The sequence below is a fragment of the Lingula anatina genome, chromosome 1 (genome assembly GCF_051362555.1).
Source record: "Lingula anatina isolate TDL-2025a chromosome 1, LinAna3.0, whole genome shotgun sequence".
In the NCBI taxonomy this organism is placed as follows: Eukaryota; Metazoa; Brachiopoda; class Lingulata; order Lingulida; family Lingulidae; genus Lingula; species Lingula anatina.
The window spans coordinates 16,337,279-16,358,143 of record NC_141767.1 but is presented as its reverse complement, the minus strand read 5'-3'; the positions used below and the strand labels follow the sequence as shown (position 1 = coordinate 16,358,143).

The window sequence follows — 20,865 nt, the reverse complement described above, 5'->3', positions numbered from 1 at the left end:
TTTCCTGTTTTCAAAATGATAGTTTTCTTACAAATGCTGTGGACAATATTTATTTTAACAGACCCCAAACCTACCCTACCCTCAACCAGGGTCACAGATTGATATATCACTAGATATTCACAGATATGTCTCTGGATAATTCTGTGTACTTTTCAAAATAATTTATGTAAGGAATTGATATTATCACCCAACTATTCTCCTGACCTAGCACCAGCAACTTCAACCCCTTTCCCAGGCTGATGAAATTCCTTCAGGGCCAGAGAATGAATATGATGAGCTGACAGCTGCTGTTTAGGGGGACCTAGATTTAAAGTTCTACTGATTTATTACTGGCAAACTAGTGTGAGCATGGAGTGGGATGGGGATCAGGTTTAAAAATAAAACGGCCCAAATCCAAATATAAATAATAGATAAAACAGTGCCCCATAAAAGCAAAAGAGGTAAAATGATAAAATTGACCCAAGACAGTTTTGCAGTTAACTTTTATCAAAATACCCGAACATGATTAATAAAATGTACCACATGCTATGTCATTGCAATGTGAAAAGCTTCATGAAATCTTTATGTTGTACTATGTATTGGTATCGCTTTCACTATCATCATAGTTGTCCATCAAACTTCCTAAAGCATTTTTCTGGGCTTCCTTTCCTGAAATTTTACAATCTGCAGTATGGGGTTCGTGATTATTTTGACTATTTTTATGTACAGACACAGATGTGTCTGTACATATAGCTATCATCTGCGTCTGTCGTCGCCGTCGCCGTCGTCGCCGTCGCCGTGCACTTTTACCGATAACACGATAAATGGAAAACTGTTTTTTCTTTTGGTATGAAACTTACAGAACTGATGAATATTCATAATACGCAGGTCAAGTTCGAAAATCAGCATGATCGGGTCACTTTTAGGGAATTTATGCTGTTTTTTCACTTTCTTCAGCATATATGCAGCACTGATAACACGATAAGTGGAAAACCATTTTACCTTTTGACTTGAAACTTACAAAACTGATGAATATTCATAATACGCAGGTCAAGTTCGAAAATCAGCATGATCGGGTCACTTTTAGGGAATTTATGCTGTTTTTTCACTTTTTTCAGCATATATGCAGCACCGATAACACGATAAGTGAAAAACCATTTTACCTTTTGGCTTGAAAGTTACAGAACTGATGAATATTCATAATACGCAGGTCAAGTTCGAAAATCAGCATGATCGGGTCATTTTTAGGGAATTTATGCTGTTTTTTCACTTTTTTCAGCATATATGCAACCCCGATAACACGATAAGTGGAAAACCATCCTACCTTTTGGCTTGAAACTTACAAAACTGATTAATATTCATAATACACAGGTCAAGTTCGAAAATCAGCATGATTGGGTCATTTTTAGGGAATTTATGCTGTTTTTTCACTATTTTTCAGCATATATGCAGCACCGATAACACCATAAGTGGAAAACCAATTTACCTTTTGGCTTGAAACTTGTAGAACTGATAAATATTCATAATACGCAAGTCAAGTTCGAAAATCAGCATGATTCGATTATTGTTAGGGAATTTATGCTGTTTTTTCACTTTTTTCAGCATATATGCAGCACTGATAACACAATAAGTGGAAAACTGTTTTTTCATTTGGCTTGAAACTTACAGAACTAATGAATATTCATAATACACAGGGCAAGTTTGAAAATCAGCAAGATCGGGCAATTTTTATGGAAGTTATCCTGTTTTTTTTGTTTTTTTTTTTTTTTCAATTTTTTCAGCACTTTTATAACACCGATAACATGATAAGTGTAAAAATGTTTTTCCTTTCCTTGGATTGAAATTTACAGAACTGGTGAATATTTATTATACGCAGGTCAAGTTTGAAAATTGGCATGATTGGACTATTTTTACAAAAGTAATGCTGTTTTTTTCCCTTTATTCAGCATACATGCAACACTGATAACGCATTTTAAGGAAAACCAATCAGCCTTTTGTCTTGCAACTCACAGGAGTGATCAATCTGACCAGTATACAGATCAAGTTTGAAAATAAGCTTGATCAGTTAAGTTTTGATGAAGTTATTAGCCTTTTTGTATATAAGTGGTTTTTCTTCAGATTTAATTCTTAAGCATGTTAACAGTCTCATAACGGTACTAATTGGATATGTTAAAGTGTTGTTTTAACATTTTCTGCTTCTTAACAATATTGTTAGTTGATTATATAAAAATGACGGTAAACCTATTATCCTGCATTGTGTAATAAAGTATCAAAAATGGAAAGGAACTCATCATTGCAGTTCGTCAGATTCAATCATTCAGTTTGTTCAGAATCTCCAAATGGAGCTAATTGGACATTATAAATTGTTCTATTGATATTTTTCCTATGTCAACAATTTTCCTAGTTGATCATTTAAAAATTAATGATGGTTTTATGTAAAAAAAGGTGTTGAAAATGGAAAGAAAATCATTTCAGTACAGTTATCTCTTGTTAACATTTTGGCATTTTGAAAGTGTGACCCTAACTTCCATGTCCTTGGAGACCTTTCCATATCACATTTTCTGAATATCCATGATACTTTTATTTTTTTATAAAAAATTTGATGGTCATTATGCTGTTAAGTATTATGTTATATTGCATGAAAGTTAAAGAAAACCCTATTTTGGACACTGCTGCCAGGATAGCGATTAAGGGAAAACCATGTTACTTATGATAATCAACCTTACTGAAAAGAGTGAAGTGCAGCTTGTGTTGGAAAACCATCGTAATTGTTTTCTGTTTTGAAAGCAATGCAGTACAGTGCTATTTGGTGCAATAAATGTATATGGATAGTAGGCAGTTAATTCAGGGTTATAAAATAATTTGCTTAATTGATTTTCAAGTTATTTCAGGGTTATAAAATAATTTGCTTAATTAATTTTCAAGTGGGTATTAAATGAGATTACATAAACACACATTGAGATTTCATTGTAAAGTCCCATCGGTTTAGCTTTCTTAACTGTGTCACATAATTAGGAATCGATGATTATTATGCAGGTAAATGTTATTTAATATGGAAAATAAGTTTACAAAAAAAAATTTGTGTAACGCTTACATTAATGCTAAAGATGAATAACAGTGCCTTATTATTCTCAAACTCAATAGGGTTATTCATATCATGTTAGTAATTGTACAGCTAGATTAAAAGTTTGAATAGCAGCTTTATTGGTATTTTTTGTTATGTTTTATTTTACATTTTCTTTTAATTTTTTTATGCTGTTTTTTCACTTTTTTCAACATATATGCAACATTAATAACACAATATAAGAAAAACAGCTTAGCCAATTGTCATTATACTCACAGGAGTGGTCAATCTTACAAAAATGCAGGTTGAGTTCGAAAATCAGTGTTATCGGGCCATTATTTTAGAAGTTGTACTGTTTTTTCAAATTTCCTCAGATTCAATTCTTAGGCATGTTAACAGTCTCATTATTGAACTAATAAGATACGTAAAAGTGTGTGTTTGATATTTCCTGCATCTTTACAACATTGTTAGTTGATTATGTAAAAATGATGGTAAACTTGTTATCATGTATTGTGTAATCAAGTGTCCAAAACGGAAATAAACTCATATCATTGCAGTTTGTCAGATTCAATCATCCACATCTGCCATGATGACCATGATGGGAAAACCGTGTTCATTATGATTGTCAAACTTTCAAAAAAGAAACACAGGACTAAAATGCAGCCCAAGTTGGAAAAGCAGTCTAATGGGCTTCTTTTTCTGGAAGTTATTCATTTTAGTGAAATATTCATTATCTTTTTGGCATATTCATTGTGGGACTCGGAGCTCCCATGGACATGAAGCCGGATGGTAATCAAATTTTCTACATGTTCATGCTATTTATAGTCAATAATCAAAAATTGGTGATAATTATTCTATAATTTATTATGTAATGTTACATCAAAATTGACAATAATCTTTTTGCACTGCTACTGCAAACATTATGAAAAGAAAACTGTGTTATTTATTATTATATTTAACTTAAGAGTATGATTTTTAGGATTGGCATGCAGTTCAAATTAGAAAGCCAGGTCAATTGGGTTATCATTTATTATTGAATTTAATGCAATTTTGTGTGAAATTTCATTTTTCTCATTCTGGCACTTTCTAAGTATAAACTTGAACTCTGATGGGCCTGAAGCCTTATGCTTTTACTCTCATCGGTGTTACCTGTTGTGCAAAATTAAAATTTGATGTTGACTGTGCAGTTAAACATAATGTATTATTGCATCAGAAGTTGTAGTCTCCTATTTTGTGCATTATTGTTTTGTGCTCTTCTTAAGTTGTGACTTATGGGCCTGAAAGACCTTTGAGAGGGTCAGTCTATAAATTTCCCTTGGGTATCACTTCGCTAATTTCAGTTATAAAGTAATTTGCCTAATTGATAGGCTACATAAAGCACACTTGTGATTTGAGATTACATAAAGCACACTTGTTGATATTTCCCTGTAAACTCCCATAGGTTAAGCTCTCTGCTAGATTAATAATAAGGAAGCAGTGATAATTATGCAGGTAAATTTTGTTTAATATTGCAAATAAGTTTTATATATATATATATATATATATATATATATATATATATATATATATATATATATATCAAACTGAAAGATTAAAAGTTTGAATAGCAGCTTCATTGGAATTATATTTACCTCTGCCAAGGAGGTTATATTTTCACCCCTGTTTGTCATCAACATAACTCAAAAAGTTATGGACCGATTTTGCTGAAATTTTCAGGAACTGTCAGAAGTGGGCCAAAGAGGACAAAAATCAATAATAATCAACAATTGCTACCTTGGCAGAGGTCTGCACTCTCGGAGTGCTTTTCTAGTTTTGTTGTTTTCCTTTATAATTTTTTCTCAAACACTTGCATTTGTGACTTTAAACTCTCATCCGCCTGAGACTCTGACATTTCTGTTTTTCCACATAAGCAGTTGTATTGTTTTTTATGTCTTTAAACATTATGTTACTTATGTAATATTATTTTATGCACTGTCATCATTTTTCAAATATTGAGACTTACATCATGTGAATTTGAACTCTCATGGTCCTGAAACTGTAATCTTATTGAAAAGGTAGATTGAGACCATCTTCTGGGACTTCCGGAAGACAGTCAGGTTATTAAGTTTATATTGCCTGGTATCTATTTTTTCTTCTGTTGGAAGACCATCAAAATGGAGGATGGATCAAAATAGATACTTTGGAATACTGTCAGAAAATATCTCTGGGTCCGCTCATGTTATTGACCATTTTACCTGTTGTGCATGATTAAAATTCAGTGTTGACTGACAGTGCTATTATAAGCATTATTTATTATTGAATCAAAATTGACAAAATGACCTATTTTGCATCTTTATTTTCTGTTTTTTGTCTGTACATTTGACAGCTTTGCTGCCTTGTGTTATGTTTTATTTTACATTTTCTTTTAATTTTTTAATGCTGTTTTTTCACTTTTTTCAACATATATGCAACATTAATAACACAATATAAGAAAAACGGCTTAGCCAATTGTCATTATACTCACAGGAGTGGTCAATCTTTCAAAAATGCAGGTTGAGTTCGAAAATCAGTGTTATCGGGCCATTATTTTAGAAGTTGTACTGTTTTTTCAAATTTCCTCAGATTCAATTCTTAGGCATGTTAACAGTCTCATTATTGAACTAATAAGATACGTAAAAGTGTGTGTTTGATATTTCCTGCATCTTTACAACATTGTTAGTTGATTATGTAAAAATGATGGTAAACTTGTTATCATGTATTGTGTAATCAAGTGTCCAAAACGGAAATAAACTCATATCATTGCAGTTTGTCAGATTCAATCATCCACATCTGCCATGATGACCATGATGGGAAAACCGTGTTACTTATGATTGTCAAACTTTCAAAAAAGAAACACAGGACTAAAATGCAGCCCAAGTTGGAAAAGCAGTCTAATGGGCTTCTTTTTCTGGAAGTTATACATTTTAGTGAAATATTCATTATCTTTTTGGCATATTCATTGTGAGACTCTGAGCTCCCATGGACATGAAGCCGGATGGTAATCAAATTTTCTACATGTTCATGCTATTTATAGTCAATAATCAAAAATTGGTGATAATTATTCTATAATTTATTATGTAATGTTACATCAAAATTGACAATGATCTTTTTGCACTGCTACTGCAAACATTATGAAAAGAAAACTGTGTTATTTATTATTATATTTAACTTAAGAGTATGATTTTTAGGATTGGCATGCAGTTCAAATTAGAAAGCCAGGTCAATTGGGTTATCATTTATTATTGAATTTAATGCAATTTTGTGTGAAATTTCATTTTTCTCATTCTGGCACTTTCTAAGTATAAACTTGAACTCTGATGGGCCTGAAGCCTTATGCTTTTACTTTCATCGGTGTTACCTGTTGTGCAAAATTAAAATTTGATGTTGACTGTGCAGTTAAACATAATGTATTATTGCATCAGAAGTGGTAGTCTCCTATTTTGTGCATTATTGTTTTGTGCTCTTCTTAAGTTGTGACTTATGGGCCTGAAAGACCTTTGAGAGGGTCAGTCTATAAATTTCCCTTGGGTATCACTTCGCTAATTTCAGTTATAAAGTAATTTGCCTAATTGATAGGCTACATAAAGCACACTTGTGATTTGAGATTACATAAAGCACACTTGTTGATATTTCCCTGTAAACTCCCATAGGTTAAGCTCTCTGCTAGATTAATAATAAGGAAGCAGTGATAATTATGCAGGTAAATTTTGTTTAATATTGCAAATAAGTTTTTAATATATATATATCAAACTTAAAGATTAAAAGTTTGAATAGCAGCTTCATTGGAATTATATTTACCTCTGCCAAGGAGGTTATATTTTCACCCCTGTTTGTCATCAACATATCTCAAAAAGTTATGGACCGATTTTGCTGAAATTTTCAGGAACTGTCAGAAGTGGGCCAAAGAGGACAAAAATCAATAATAATCAACAATTGCTACCTTGGCAGAGGTCTGCACTCTCGGAGTGCTTTTCTAGTTTTGTTATGTTTTCCTTTATAATTTTTTCTCAAACACTTGCATTTGTGACTTTAAACTCTCATCCGCCTGAGACTCTGACATTTCTGTTTTTCCACATAAGCAGTTGTATTGTTTTTTAAGTCTTTAAACATTATGTTACTTATGTAATATTATTTTATGCACTGTCATCATTTTTCAAATATTGAGACTTACATCATGTGAATTTGAACTCTCATTGAAACTGTAATCTTATTGAAAGGTTAGATTGAGACCATCTTCTGGGACTTCCGGAAGACAGTCAGGTTATTAAGTTTATATTGCCTGGTATCTATTTTTTCTTCTGTTGGAAGACCATCAAAATGGAGGATGGATCAAAATAGATACTTTGGAATACTGTCAGAGAATATCTCTGGGTCCGCTCATGTTATTGACCATTTTACCTGTTGTGCATGATTATAAAATTCAGTGTTGACTGACAGTGCTATTATAAGCATTATTTATTATTGCATCAAAATTAACAAAATGACCTTTTTTGCATCTTTATTTTCTGTTTTTTGTCTGTACATTTGACAGCTTTGCTGCCTTGTTATTGTTTATAACTGTCTCTTTTGAAGCAGTACGGCTCTTACTCTCACCCTTATTTTTCTGTTTAACAATACCAGTTAAAGGACTGATAGTCACAGAATTCAAGGAAAATGGACTTTCTTGATGTCCTAGTTTCCCTTTGGAATGTAAAATTTGCAAAGCTTTGTTCTTCTTCAATTTTTCTTCCGTTTTTGACTGGAAAAGAGGTCTGGATTCTATCTGTTGTCTTTTTTCTTGTTGCTTTTCATCATAAGCTGAAAGAGACCCATCATAAGTTGAGGTGAATCAGATTCCAAATACTGTTTGAAGTCAGTTATAATTTAGAGTAGAGTACAGCAAGAAGATTTTAGGCATTATGATCTATAGGTTTTGACATAGAGACACGATTTTATAATCTATTTAAATTTGTTCCTTTCCTGAAGACTGTAATATTTTCACAAGACACTGTTAATGCATTAAAGTTACATATCACAGGAATATATTACATTTCTGCATCAAATTTCACCAAATTAAGTTGTGTCCGGGAAAACACTAAATGCCATCATGACAACTTCAATGACAAATTAGTCGTAAATGAACTTACATTTAGCTGATGCATATTTCATAAGTCCAGCCAGTTTCACGTCTTCTTCCTTTTCAGGCACCAAAGAAACACCCAAGGATGAACGAGCAATCAATGCATTGTCAGCTTCAAGGGAGTCTTTCAGGGCTCTTTTTTCCTTCTAAAAAATGTTAGGACTAAGGATGAACACAAATAAATGTGCAATGACCTACAAAGTACTAATACTGTAACACAAGTTTACTGTTCTCTTAAGTGAAAAATCCTAAACTTTTTAAGCATCATATAGATTTTTTTGGCTTATGTTCTGTTTTTTACATACCCGAAATATATCCCTTGCTCGTCTGTTCAACATATAGTCATCTCTTTTCTCTGCCTTTATTTCTTCTAGTTGATCTAAAGTGTAAGCCACTGACTGCACTTTAGCTTTATCATCCACACCATGTTCAAGTTTGAACATAGCATCAGTGGCCAATTTCTTTTTCACTGATTTATCTAAAACGGCAAAATTAATAAAGTAAAAAAATGTTACAAACATAAAAAATTTATGTATTTATTTTTACAAAAGGTGCAATATTCTGATAGAAATTAAATTATGAAGTCTTAATCATTTTGTTGAAATTATAATCTGTACACAAAGCTGGCAAATAAACAGGCATACTGATACCATGACTGATACAGGTTAAATACTTTTGATAATGATGGTAAATGCTCTATATTTTATATCTTAGCTATGGGCTAAATGATCCATCAGCATCACTTACATAAATCAGTACAAAAAAACATCATTGTATTGTTAGGCTTGTAAGCTAGCATGTCATTTCTACAGAAAGAAGCTAATTAAGGACGAGCATGAAGCTGCAGTACTTTAGGCAAAAAATAAACCAAATATTGAAGCAAATGCATGTGGACTTGATCTTCATGGCTAGCAAATATCTGGTTTCCAAAACAAGGCCTGATCTTCTTTAGTAGTGAAATAAAGTACTATGTCAGGTATGTGTCTCAACAGATAATCCTTACCCTCAGTCTCTATTTGTTCATTATCCTTAGGGTCATATCTCTGTTCTTTTCTTCTTGCACCACTGATAATAACATAGTCATGATTCTGTAATACAAAGTAAAATATATTTACCATTCAATTATATAATTACCATTCAATTATATCATCTTTAATTACATTTCTATAATGTCACGAAACACTAACAATTTCACTAAAGCAGGATTTAGTCATATATATATATATATGTTCAAAGATCATTTTTAGAAACAATTTTTGCAAAGCAACTTTTATTGGTCAGTGCTAGATGATGACATATATATTATGGCTGTTTTTATAACATGAGTGCACAACATCTATTATAAATAATAATGCTGATAAAATAATCAACAACCCATACCGCTGGATCCGTTTTTATTTCAAAGTGATTGTCACACAAATGACACTTCATCCTGAATTTGTACAGCGGTGTTGTGTAGTACATTCCTATTTTACTCTTTTCTGCATTGTATCTGACACCCATACCAATGTGATTCTTACAGCCATCACACCAAATGTTGTATGGCATTTCAAACCTGGAATTTAAAAGGAGAAATGGATGATATGTGAGATAAGGAAAGATACAAAATGCAGGAAAAATGAGTTACATGGCAAGGATTGGGGAGTTTTGCCATTAAAACAATACATCAATATACTGCACATTACAATCAATAATTCTTAATAGCAATAATAAAAATATTTTAATAAACCACATTTAAAGTCATATTTCTAATCTTAATGTAATAATAACAACAATATGCAATTGAAGTCATTTTTTACTTTTAAGAAATTATTTTAATAAACCACATTTTAAGTCGTACTTCTATTCTTAAAGTTATAATAACAATGAAGTCATCTATCATGTGTCAGAAATTTCATAAAAACAACTCGTATTAAACAGAGAATTATAGTACCTTATTATCATAATCCCCTTATGTAGTTTTCTGGCTCTTTCCCGCAATGCATGAGTGCCATGGTATGCATTTAAGTTCCTGTGTTTTGCTGGGTCAAAATCTGGGGGGTAATAATGGTTGGTGCCCTTCCTTTCACCCTGAATTTAGAGGAAAAAAGTGAAGTGTAAAAGTGAAACTGTTCAAATTCTCAATGTAGGTATATCACAATCCGCTAGGGGCGCTACAGTCGTAACTGTCCAGTGGCAGTGAAGTGTAAAACTGAAGTCGGCCTGCTGACAGCTCGCCTATGGCACCCCTTTTTTAAATCTCTCTTTTAGCGCCGCGTAAAAAAAACTAATACAAGCCATTAACTAAATAAGCTGTAAATCAAAGAGTAAAATCCGGTCACGTGATTTTCCCGTGTTGCAGTCTTTGAGAAGTTTCAGTTCAGGGTGTTTGAAGTTTTGCCTCAACAAAATGCTCAAAAATGTCAGGGAAGTACTGGTTTCAGTTTTTTAAAATTTATATCGAATAAAGTTTATGAAATTTGCAATATTATGTAAAAAAATCATGAAAATTAAACCATGCGAAGTATAGTTTATTTGATGCGCAATATTTATAGTACTTGATCTGCACGGAAGCCATCCCAGCCATGTGCTTGTGCGGTCGCCAATTTGGGTTTGTTTCCGGGTCATTAGATTAACATACAGCCATAATTGCCCTAATTGGTCACAAGCAATTTGAGCTGCAGCTACAGCTGAGTGATCACCGCTGGTCAGTAGTGACAGGTTTTAAGCTGAAAAGGTGGACACTTTTGGTGCATTTTTGCAGTTAAAAAACTTCAATATCTTTGTTGCTTGTAGGAATATTAAAAAAATTCCAAGTGATTTCATCCGGTTTTTACATTACCTTTCAGATGATATAAGTATTATAATTTTCTGATCAGTTTGAAAATTTTTCTGATATACCTACTCAATGTTTAACTTAGACAGAAATAAGATAAAGCATAGGAAAAGCAAAAACTCGTGATAATTGTATATATTATATGACGCTACCTTTTGGCACTACAATATACTGAGTTACTAGTCCAGTGGGTAGCATCACTTCATCTTTGGACATATGTCCAAGCTTTAGCCATCGCAATGCAATGTACTGAACTCGAAGTTGGGGTCACATTTTCAACCACAAGTTATCCAGTGTGTATTGTCGAATTAAGATTGAAATCATTGACTGAGTAAGCCTCACCATTTTTTCGTCAGAAGATAAGCAACAGTGACACCAATTGCTTCAAAAGAAACCTAAGTACACGTTTAGCAGCGAGGTTAACGTAGTTCTAAGCTGAAAATCTTCCTGACATCCATCTACAAGCAAAGCCAGCTTTCAGTCTTATACTTAGTTTTGTAATATTCTTAACTGCACATATATGTATCTGATATCATAGTAATAACTGATATACTTATGATTATGTAAATTTTTATGATGTTTTGTTATATGAGTAGTTTATGTTATTTTCAGGAATATGTCGATTTGTCTTTAACTTAAACTTCAGTAATAATATAAAACTGACTCTGTGCCATCTTTCTACAAGTGTGTTGTGTGTGCGTTTTGCTATCCCTGTCAAGAAATTGCGAAAATCTGATGAACATTTTCGGGGCAAGGTGAGTGACATGCTTCAATGCAAAAACCTAACTAAACTGTGAAAAATGCACTCTATTAACGTTGCATTATGATCCGTTGAACGGTGAGTATTGCGGTCGTGCTTGGGTCCCCTCCGCCGAGTTGGAAAGGCTGGAGGTCAAGTGAATGTCACTTTGGCGACAAAACCCGGTGTCTGGCGTTCATGTTAATCGGTGTTTGAAACTAATGACACTTTTGGGCACTGGTGTTAAAGTGAACGCACACAATTATTATTATGAGAAAAAACAAAATAACTTCACCTCATCCATTTTTTTCTCACAAGCATGTGAAAAAAAGCCAAAAAACTTAATAGCGCATAAGTTTTTTGGCTACTCCAACTGAGAAATTTGTGGAACAATAGTCTTTTCCTTCCATTTTGCTTAAGTCAAATTAAAAAACTATTAACATGTTAATAATTGCATTTTGAATTTTGTAGAGTTGATTAGCTGGTAATCAATTTTTTTTCAAATGAAAAAATGCTACTGTACTGTATTGTTTTGGTAAGTTGGAAAAATTGCTGTTGACTCTAGGAAAAAACCTTAACGATGTTTAATGCTTAGAAACCACCTTCACTTAAGAGTGACATTTCTTCTCCCACAGAAAAAATAAAACTGCCAACCCTCAAATATAGCGAGCTGCTTAGCATCATGTTTGTTTAAAAACAAAAACAAAAATTATGTCTATAAGCTGATCCTGTTTACAGAGAGTCCCTGCTTGTTAACTAACTGAATCATCAATTTTGTTTGGCCTTGGAGTCACATATTTGGGTTTGTTGATGAATGAAGTCTACATGATTGTTTTAATAGCTTTTCAAGGACATGAGAATTATAATTTGTATTTTCCGGCCTTGTCTTTCTAGTCAGGAGCCTTTTATATGAATAAACTTAGTAGTCTTTACACATGCACATAAAGAAGGTTTGTAACCAAGTAGCAAAGGTGATGGCCAGTGTTGTGAAGTGACAATGTATTCATCAGCCACAAAGTGAAATCTGACAAAGTGAGATAACTATTAATTTATATTCATGTAACTTTCTTTATCATCTCACTGAATGCAATTTTCTGTTGAATAACATACAGACACTGGGACATGTGAATGGAATAGCAGACATGCAGACTTTTCAGAATATCCAATATATGGACCAGTAGTGTTGAATGCATTGCTTTACCATAGCACTGGCAGTCTGTAAATTAACATTGGCAGCACTTAAAATTGTTGCTGGTCCCTTGGACTGAGTGAACACTTCTTTCTATTCATTCTTAAAAATTTTATCAGTCATGCAGATGTTACTGAAGTAGTATAAGTACTGTCAGTCATGGGCAATGTGAAAACTGTCTAAAACAGTTTCAGAATAACAGCGGAAAAAAAGATTTCTATTTTCTTAAGTCAAAGTGAATCCTCTTAGCATTTGCAAAATATTAAATGGCTGAGTAGGCACAAAGTTGTCTTGAGGAAAGTTGTGATAGTTGTAGCTGTAGTTATTTTTACATTTCAGATAAATTCAGGGTGAAGTCAACATGGCGGAACAGGTCAGAGTCTTAGTGCTGGAGAAGGGAGAGAACAAGGAATCAACCCTGTATAGATTGGAAAAAGGTGACCCAAATCAAATTGTTTTGGATTGTATTGAATACTTTTTTTTTTATTTGTTATTTTTTAAAGTGGGATTGTAATTGTTTTTCTGTCAGATATTACTATTGCTACCTTATTAAGTTGTATTATTCATTTATCTATTTATTTTTCTTTGCAGGCTGGAAACTTCATTTTGTCCAAGGTCCCTCCCTTCAGGTAGAGAATGTTCGAGTGTTTTGTAACCATCCTACATGTGCAGATGTCCCATTTAGTCGCGAGAAGTACACGGAACTCTCGTGGCAGAATCCAAGCTCTATGAAGTCTGATGTTATTGATATGTTTGTAGAGGTCAACATTGTGTGTGCTGGGTCATTCAATTATTATTTCACCATTGATGGAGGGTACGTGTGATGATGGGTCAAGTTGTATAAATATATGTGCAGTGGTTCTATTTGTCAGTGTGATATTAGCATTACATGTACCTTTTATTAGTTGAGGTAAAAGGAAACTAAATATTTTTAAAAGTATGTTATTGTGCTGTATGTTTTAGTCTGCAATGATTATGTTAACACTGGTCACATACACAAAAGTATTAAAATTGAAGACAGGCCAATAAAATTTTGTACATTTTTTTTCTATTAGACTCTTGGACCATTTTGTCTCTTTAGGATCAGTGTGCTAAAAAATTTTGGGCATAGATTGTGTTATGTTCTTAAACTATTGACTTTTAATTTTCTCTCTTGATATCAAATATCACATAGCTGAATTTTATATTACTTTTTTGGTCATATTTTGTTAGCAATAATGAACTCTCCCCAAATGGACGCGGAAGTTTCCTTGTGGATCCTGTCATGCATGTTGGTTTGGAAAATGAACCTCTCCCCATGGACTGTGTCCAGGTCCAGTCTGTCCTCACCAAGTGTCTGGGGCCCTTCGAAGGATGGAAAGACAAGCTGAAAGTAGCCAAAGAGTCTGGCTACAACATGGTGCACTTTACCCCACTGCAAGAACTGGGCTACTCCAACTCTTCCTACTCGCTCAGAGATCAGCTGAAACTTAACCCGCTTTTCTGCAAGAACAAGCAGTACACCATGGATGACGTGGCAGAGCTTATTAAACTGATGAAGAATGAGTGGAAAGTGTTGTCTATGACAGACCTTGTGTACAACCACACGGCCAATGACAGCCCCTGGATACAAGAGCACCCTGAGTGTGTGTATAATCTAGTCAACTCTCCACACCTTAAGCCATCCTATTTCCTGGATAGGATGCTCTGGCATGTGACACTAGATGTTGCTGGTGGCAAATTAGAGTATAGAGGAATAACTCCAGTCATTAAAAGTGAAACAGACCTAGAGGTGAGACAGAATGCCATTTTTCTGTCCTGTAAAGCAATCTTTTTTTTTTTTACAAAATGCAAAAACTTCATTAACTCAAATAAGGTCACTATTTAGCTGTGTTCTTTTTTTCTGCCAGTTGAAACCATTATTTTTATGTCATTATCTGTCATACCTTTGTTTTTCTGAACTGGTGTATGAAACTATCTATTAAAACTTCATGTACAAATCAGTTCCGAGCTTTATCTTGCTTTTTAGCACATTAGAAGTTACTTGAATGATGAGCTGCTGCCTAAGTACAAATTGCATGAATTCTACACTGTAGATGTGGACCAGGTTATTAAATCTTTCAAAAGTCAGTTAGGAGGTAAAAAAAATTATTAACACGAACTTTCCATTGTACTAGAAAAACAATAGTTTAGTCATATTGTGTGATTTAACACAAAAAGTGTCAAAATTAATAAAACCATATGTTCTTATTAGGATAATGGCATATTTTCTAAATGAGTCAGATATTTTCTATAGTTTTTTTACAGTAATAAAGTAACAAACATGTTGCACATTGTCACGCTGCTAGTTAAAACATTTGTATATGAATTATGATGTTTCGTATCTGTATTTACAAGTTATTTGTCATATTTTTTTTGTTGCTGTTTCCAGAAGGATTATACACAGACCTTTACCACACCAAAGGGGATTTACAAATTGTCCAGGATCCTCAGTTCAAGAGATTAGGGAGTACAGTGGATATGGCTATAGCCATGAAACTATTTAATGTGGACAAGTGAGACCGCTTTTTATTTACCAAAACATAGATATATCTTCTAATGTTTTATTTATTTATTCATTTACTCATTTTATGAAAATCTTATTTTAAATATGCATGATGAATATAGTACTTACTAAGTTGTTGACCACAAACTGAATTCATCCTAAAAAATTACATGATATTCAAAACATCTAAATTTTAACCAAGTGTTGCGTGTACCTTTTATAAGTGTCATTGTTTTCCCAGACCTGGTATCCGTACGAGAGATGAAAGGATCCGGCTGTGCTGTGAAGATTTACGAGTGAAATTAGAAGAACTTAATCAGGAGAAAGTCGATGAGATTCATGGTCATCTACAGCAGGCTGTCACAAACTTTCTTGCCAACATCAGGTATAAGTGTTTATTTATGAAGTGTATCTGAACAATCACTTCCTTTCTTTTAATAAATGTATGTACTGCAAATACATTAATACAGCTCATTACAAAGATAATGAAATAAAACACAAATAAAAAGTTGCATAAAATGTTAATAACTGCGTATGTTTTGTAAAAATAATTCTGTTTGTAAATTACATTACTATTTTTAATGCACCACATTTGAATTTAGATTTCTTGCTTGTCTTGATTTTCATTTCAAGAGCATCATTTTTGTTGAGAAAGATGATATTGAGCATTTTTAATGATAGTTGTATATTAAAAAGCTAGTTATTCATCCTACTTTTTGTTATTCAGGTATAGGTTTCTTCAAGATGGAGGGCCCAAGTATGACAAGGTAACCAGAAAGCAGCCTCTTATGTTCAGGTACAATATAAATTGCATACATATTGAATATTAAAAAGGGCTTATTATGACTTTTACTTTTTAACAAAGAGAAAATGTCTCACTTATTTAAAAAATGTATTTTATTTTCAAAGTTTTTAAAAACAATATTTCTTTCTTTTCTTTTTATATTTCAAGGATCATGAGCCTGTGGTTTATATGTAAGGGGGTGTGTGGTGTGTATGTTCATGTGCCATTGCATTGCATACAAGTTAATAACTTCAATGATGTCAGCAAGTTCACGTCTGTGGTTTTGAAGATCATGACTACGTAGATTTATGGTTGACCTCAAGACATACAACTTTTATTATCACGTGTATCTCAGAATCAGATAAGAGTGCACAGTACTGTATGGTACTCGAGACACTGATTGAAAAACATTGCAGTTAATGAAAATGACAGTTATTACTACAGAAATACATTATGCATTAGTCCTTTATATGTCCAACAAATTTTTTCAAGGAAATGTCTGCAGTTTGCCCTTTGTCTCCTAAGTTTACCCTATCCTATATTTTAAATTTTTAGTGTTAATTTTTATGAGGAAAATTGACCAATTTCAATCAAAAATGGAAAATTTAAACTAAAAAACAGTTTATATGTCATTAACTTATCATTCTATTAAAAATAAGATACCTTTATCATATACCTACCTCACTTGATCCACTTGAAAGTTATTATGTCAGTAGATTTACTCTGACAGACTTATTAGCAGTTTTGTCCCTTTTTTATTCAGAATTCATACAAGAGATGGGGAACTAAATGTACACATTAAAACATACTCTTCACCATTCATAATGTAAAAAAAATTAACAAAAGATGGAAAGATATCTTGCGCAAACTGGCAGTTAAAAAAAGATCATTACCACCTTGCTTTTTGTGACGGTAATGTGCACTGATTGTTATTCTTTGATGTTTCAGTTACTTCTTGCCTCCCCCTGGACCAGAATTCACCCTAGAGAAGGAAGAACAGCTGATGCACACTGACAAGGCAAATGTGATGTTTGCACACAATGGCTGGGTTATGGGTGATGATCCTCTCAGGAACTTTGCTGAGCCAGGTAAAGGCTTTTGATTAGTATTTTTTCATTTAAATTTTATTACATTTTTGTGTCCTGTTTCCTGAATTTGTTAAATTGTTAAAGATATATTTTGATAACCATTCTGAATACTTAAAAAACACTGCATTTTGCATTTTGTTACAGGATCTAATGTATACCTAAGAAGAGAGCTCATAGTGTGGGGAGACAGTGTCAAGTTAAGATATGGAGAAAAATATGAGGACTGTCCATTTCTGTGGGATCATATGCGCCAGTACACAGTTCAGACTGTAGAAATCTTCCACGCTGTTAGACTAGACAATTGTCATAGCACACCACTCCATGTAGCAGAAGTTAGTATTGTCAATATACATTCAAAAACTAAAAGAAACATTTCACTTGTGTAAACTAGACAATTACCATATAGCTTTCAGAGTTAAATCTTTCAAGTATTTAAACCAGATGGTTTCGTGGCAAACTTGTTCGTATTGGAGAGAATCCAATTATGTAGAGATACATGTAGAAGTCAGATAAAGGGAACATTTTTAGACGAGTTAGAAAAAATTCATGGCCTGCCGGTTGGGTTATGTATCTGACCATGCATGAAAAAAAACATTTGAAAAATCAGAAAATATCAGAAGATTAAGAAGGAGATTAACTTTCTGATCCATAAATCATAGTGCCATGTATTAATGGTTCAGAATGTCTCAAGATTTTCAAGTACCTAAAAGTTTTAATTGCTTTAATACAATCATTACTTTCACATGTTAGTTTATAAATGTCTTATTCATTTTTTTCAGTATATGTTGGATGCTGCCAGGAAGATTCGTCCTGATCTTTATGTGGTGGCAGAGTTGTTCACAAGGAGTGAACATACAGATAATATCTTCATGAATCACCTGGGCATTAACTCTCTCATCAGAGGTAAGACTGGTATAATTGAAGTTATTTACACAAAAGTGGAGAGAACTTAAACGCATTTACAAAATTTACAGGTGGGGCTTCAATTCAACTGGCATTCTGCATGGGGCCAGTGCTAATCTCCCAGACTAAATTGAATGATTAAAGAGCTTAGACAAACACCATACAGAAAACATCTTCACTTCAAAAAAAAAAAAAAAAGGAAAAAAATAAATCCAATTTAAATTAAATATTTTGAGGAAGTTAAAGAAATGGAGGTCTGACATGATTTGTCAAGGTTTCAATTTTCTTTCAGAGGCACAGAGTGCATGGGACTCCCACGAGGAAGGCCGCCTGGTGTATCGTTATGGAGGAGAACCAGTGGGGGCTTTCATGAAGCCTGCAGTCAGACCTTTAGTGCCTGCTGTGGCACATGCCCTCTTCTATGATCTCACACACGATAATATGTCTCCAGTGCAGGTAATATGGCATAGTAATATGTAACATGATACATACATGATGATATGTCCCCAGTACAGGTAATATGGCATAGTAATATGTAACATGATACATACATGATGATATGTCCCCAGTACAGGTAATATGGCATAGTAATATGTAACATGATACATACATGATGATATGTCCCCAGTACAGGTAATATGGCATAGTAATATGTAACATGATACATACATGATGATATGTCCCCAGTACAGGCTATGTGGCACAGTAATATGTTATGTGACACATGATATGTCCCCAGTACAGGCTATGTGGCACAGTAATATGTAATATGACACATGATATGTCCCCAGTACAGGTAATGTGGCACAGTAATATGTTGTGTGACACATGGTGATATGTCACCAGTGCAGGTAATTCAGCAGTTATATGTAATATGACAAATGATGTCTCCACAAGAGCCTCAGGTAATATAGTAGGGTGACACACGTGTAACAAAACAATATATCTTGATGAAATACATGCTTATGTTGTACGTGTGTGTCTGTCTGTCTGTCTCTCTGTCTATTATTTTAATATGTTTTAATTTTATTTGATATGTTGTATATTGTAGAGACGTTCAGTGTATGATATGCTGCCCACAGCAGCTCTGGTGTCCATGGCATGCTGTGCCACTGGAAGTAATAGGGGATATGATGAACTGGTGCCTCACCATGTAAGTTATGGATGTTGAAATATAATAACTTGTAGTTGCTTTCAATAAGATTGCACAAGACTCAGTTCCCACAATTTCTATGAGTCCATTTTGCAAATGAGTTAAATAAAAAGTATTGTTAGCGACAGTTGATACTTAATATCATCATAGCATGGTGTAAACATCATAAAGAAAAAAGCAGTAATAAATGACATTAACAGACATATAACTGTTCAAAATTTTTAATTCACTATATTACATTTGTGCAGCATAGTAAACAAATACTGATATGCTAAAGGGGCATACTACCCTCTACCAGGGCTGCAGATTTATTTTACACAAGATATTCGCAGATATGTCTTTAGATAAATTGACGGTTATTTGGTTTTGTGGAAAATGTGTCTATAATAGAGGGTAGGGGCATACCACATTAAAGTGAATAACACAGTATTGTTAATATATGTGGCAGTTGTTACTCATGGTGTTAATTCAATAAATTTGAACAACATAAATTAATGATCTATTCCCCCCCCCCCCCCCCCAAAAAAAAAAAAAAAAAGGGAGTTTGCTATGTTCCTTCATTTGGGAAAAATTGGTTGCTTGATATCATAAACTATTTTTGTGTCTAAAAAATGATTGTTGGAAAAGGAAGATATTAGAAAAATCGAGGTGTTTAAAAAATTTGAAATACTCAGTACATACATATATTTTGACTTGATGTGATGACATGCTACTTTCATTGATCATCTCATCACAGATTCATGTAGTAGAGGAAGGTCGGCCATATGCTTCTTGGACAGACCAGACCCATGTGTGCCACGCTACCATCAATATGTGCAATGGAATTGTTGCAGGAAAAAGAGCTCTCAACAGGCTGCACTTTGAACTAGGAAAGAAAGGGTTTAACCAAGTATGTACCATTCCATTCTCTGTCCTGTGTTCTGTTCTGTGTGCATTCCATATGTTATTTAAAATCTCTTATAACATCAGAGCATATCAGTTATAATGTGATGCTAAAGCTGAATTAATCTAATTTATATATGTATGAATAGTAATATATATGAGATATATCATTTAAGTTCATAAAAGCTTAGAGTTGAAGGTCAGAAATAGAACCACTTCTTCATTTTCCTTACTTTTCCACATATAGAGATTTAAAGGTAAAAAAACTGAAGCACAGGGTAGTCAATAACAGATGTTATTTTCATTGAAATGTTCCATTTCTTGCTGCAGGTATTTGTAGACCAGAGAGACTATGACACTGTGGCTGTGACCAGACATAACCCACACAATCACATGTCTGTGGTGTTAGTGGCCAGGACAGCCTTCAAACATCCTCACAGTCTAGACACTGGTTATGTACCTCCTCTACACATTGCAGGTGGGTTATTTAATATCCCCTACACATTACATGTTGGTTAATTAATACTTTCCTTTGCAGGTAGCTGTCAATGCCAAAATCTTTTTAGCCATCTAGCACTCGGATCCAAGAATATACAGGCCCAGCTGCA

The 20,865-nt window shown here is 33.5% G+C and overlaps 2 protein-coding genes across 4 annotated transcripts in view; one reads left to right on the top strand and one right to left on the bottom strand.

Moving 5' to 3' along the window:
- Window positions 1-465: 465 nt before the first annotated feature.
- Window positions 466-11,495, bottom strand: LOC106156754 (coiled-coil domain-containing protein 130 homolog). 2 transcript variants are annotated; one of them, XM_013532164.2, is made up of 8 exons: window positions 11,338-11,495; window positions 10,114-10,250; window positions 9,561-9,735; window positions 9,184-9,268; window positions 8,486-8,658; window positions 8,188-8,326; window positions 7,610-7,858; window positions 466-702 (listed from the first exon to the last, which is right to left on the bottom strand). In XM_013532164.2, exons 1-8 carry the CDS (start codon window positions 11,338-11,340, stop codon window positions 572-574), a joined length of 1,092 nt encoding a protein of 363 aa, XP_013387618.2. In that variant the 5' UTR covers window positions 11,341-11,495; the 3' UTR covers window positions 466-571. The 2 variants fall into 2 exon arrangements, with proteins under 2 accessions (XP_013387618.2, XP_013387619.2); XM_013532165.2 differs by lacking the exon at window positions 11,338-11,495 and adding an exon at window positions 11,148-11,319.
- A 96-nt stretch (window positions 11,496-11,591) lies between these two features.
- LOC106156752 (glycogen debranching enzyme) overlaps window positions 11,592-20,865 on the top strand; it is a 32,133-nt gene continuing 22,859 nt past the window's right edge. For both annotated transcript variants that reach the window (XM_013532159.3, XM_013532157.3), the window contains exons 1-15: window positions 11,592-11,750; window positions 13,263-13,360; window positions 13,515-13,737; window positions 14,136-14,694; window positions 14,932-15,040; window positions 15,334-15,457; window positions 15,689-15,832; window positions 16,175-16,243; window positions 17,180-17,319; window positions 17,464-17,651; window positions 18,099-18,222; window positions 18,515-18,678; window positions 19,274-19,375; window positions 20,112-20,264; window positions 20,588-20,735. In XM_013532159.3, coding sequence (XP_013387613.2) covers window positions 13,285-13,360; window positions 13,515-13,737; window positions 14,136-14,694; window positions 14,932-15,040; window positions 15,334-15,457; window positions 15,689-15,832; window positions 16,175-16,243; window positions 17,180-17,319; window positions 17,464-17,651; window positions 18,099-18,222; window positions 18,515-18,678; window positions 19,274-19,375; window positions 20,112-20,264; window positions 20,588-20,735 — 2,323 coding nt within the window. In that variant the 5' untranslated portion in view covers window positions 11,592-11,750; window positions 13,263-13,284. The remainder of the gene's footprint in view (window positions 11,751-13,262; window positions 13,361-13,514; window positions 13,738-14,135; window positions 14,695-14,931; window positions 15,041-15,333; window positions 15,458-15,688; window positions 15,833-16,174; window positions 16,244-17,179; window positions 17,320-17,463; window positions 17,652-18,098; window positions 18,223-18,514; window positions 18,679-19,273; window positions 19,376-20,111; window positions 20,265-20,587; window positions 20,736-20,865) is intronic.

Excerpts from the sequence above, each read along its gene's own strand:
- LOC106156754 (XM_013532164.2), bottom strand. Across the intron at positions 9,269-9,560 it reads AAATAAAAACGGATCCAGCG|AATCATGACTATGTTATTAT; the intron begins GTATGGGTTGTT and ends TTTGTATTACAG. Across the intron at positions 7,859-8,187 it reads GAAATATGCATCAGCTAAAT|CTTATGATGAAAAGCAACAA; the intron begins GTAAGTTCATTT and ends GGTCTCTTTCAG.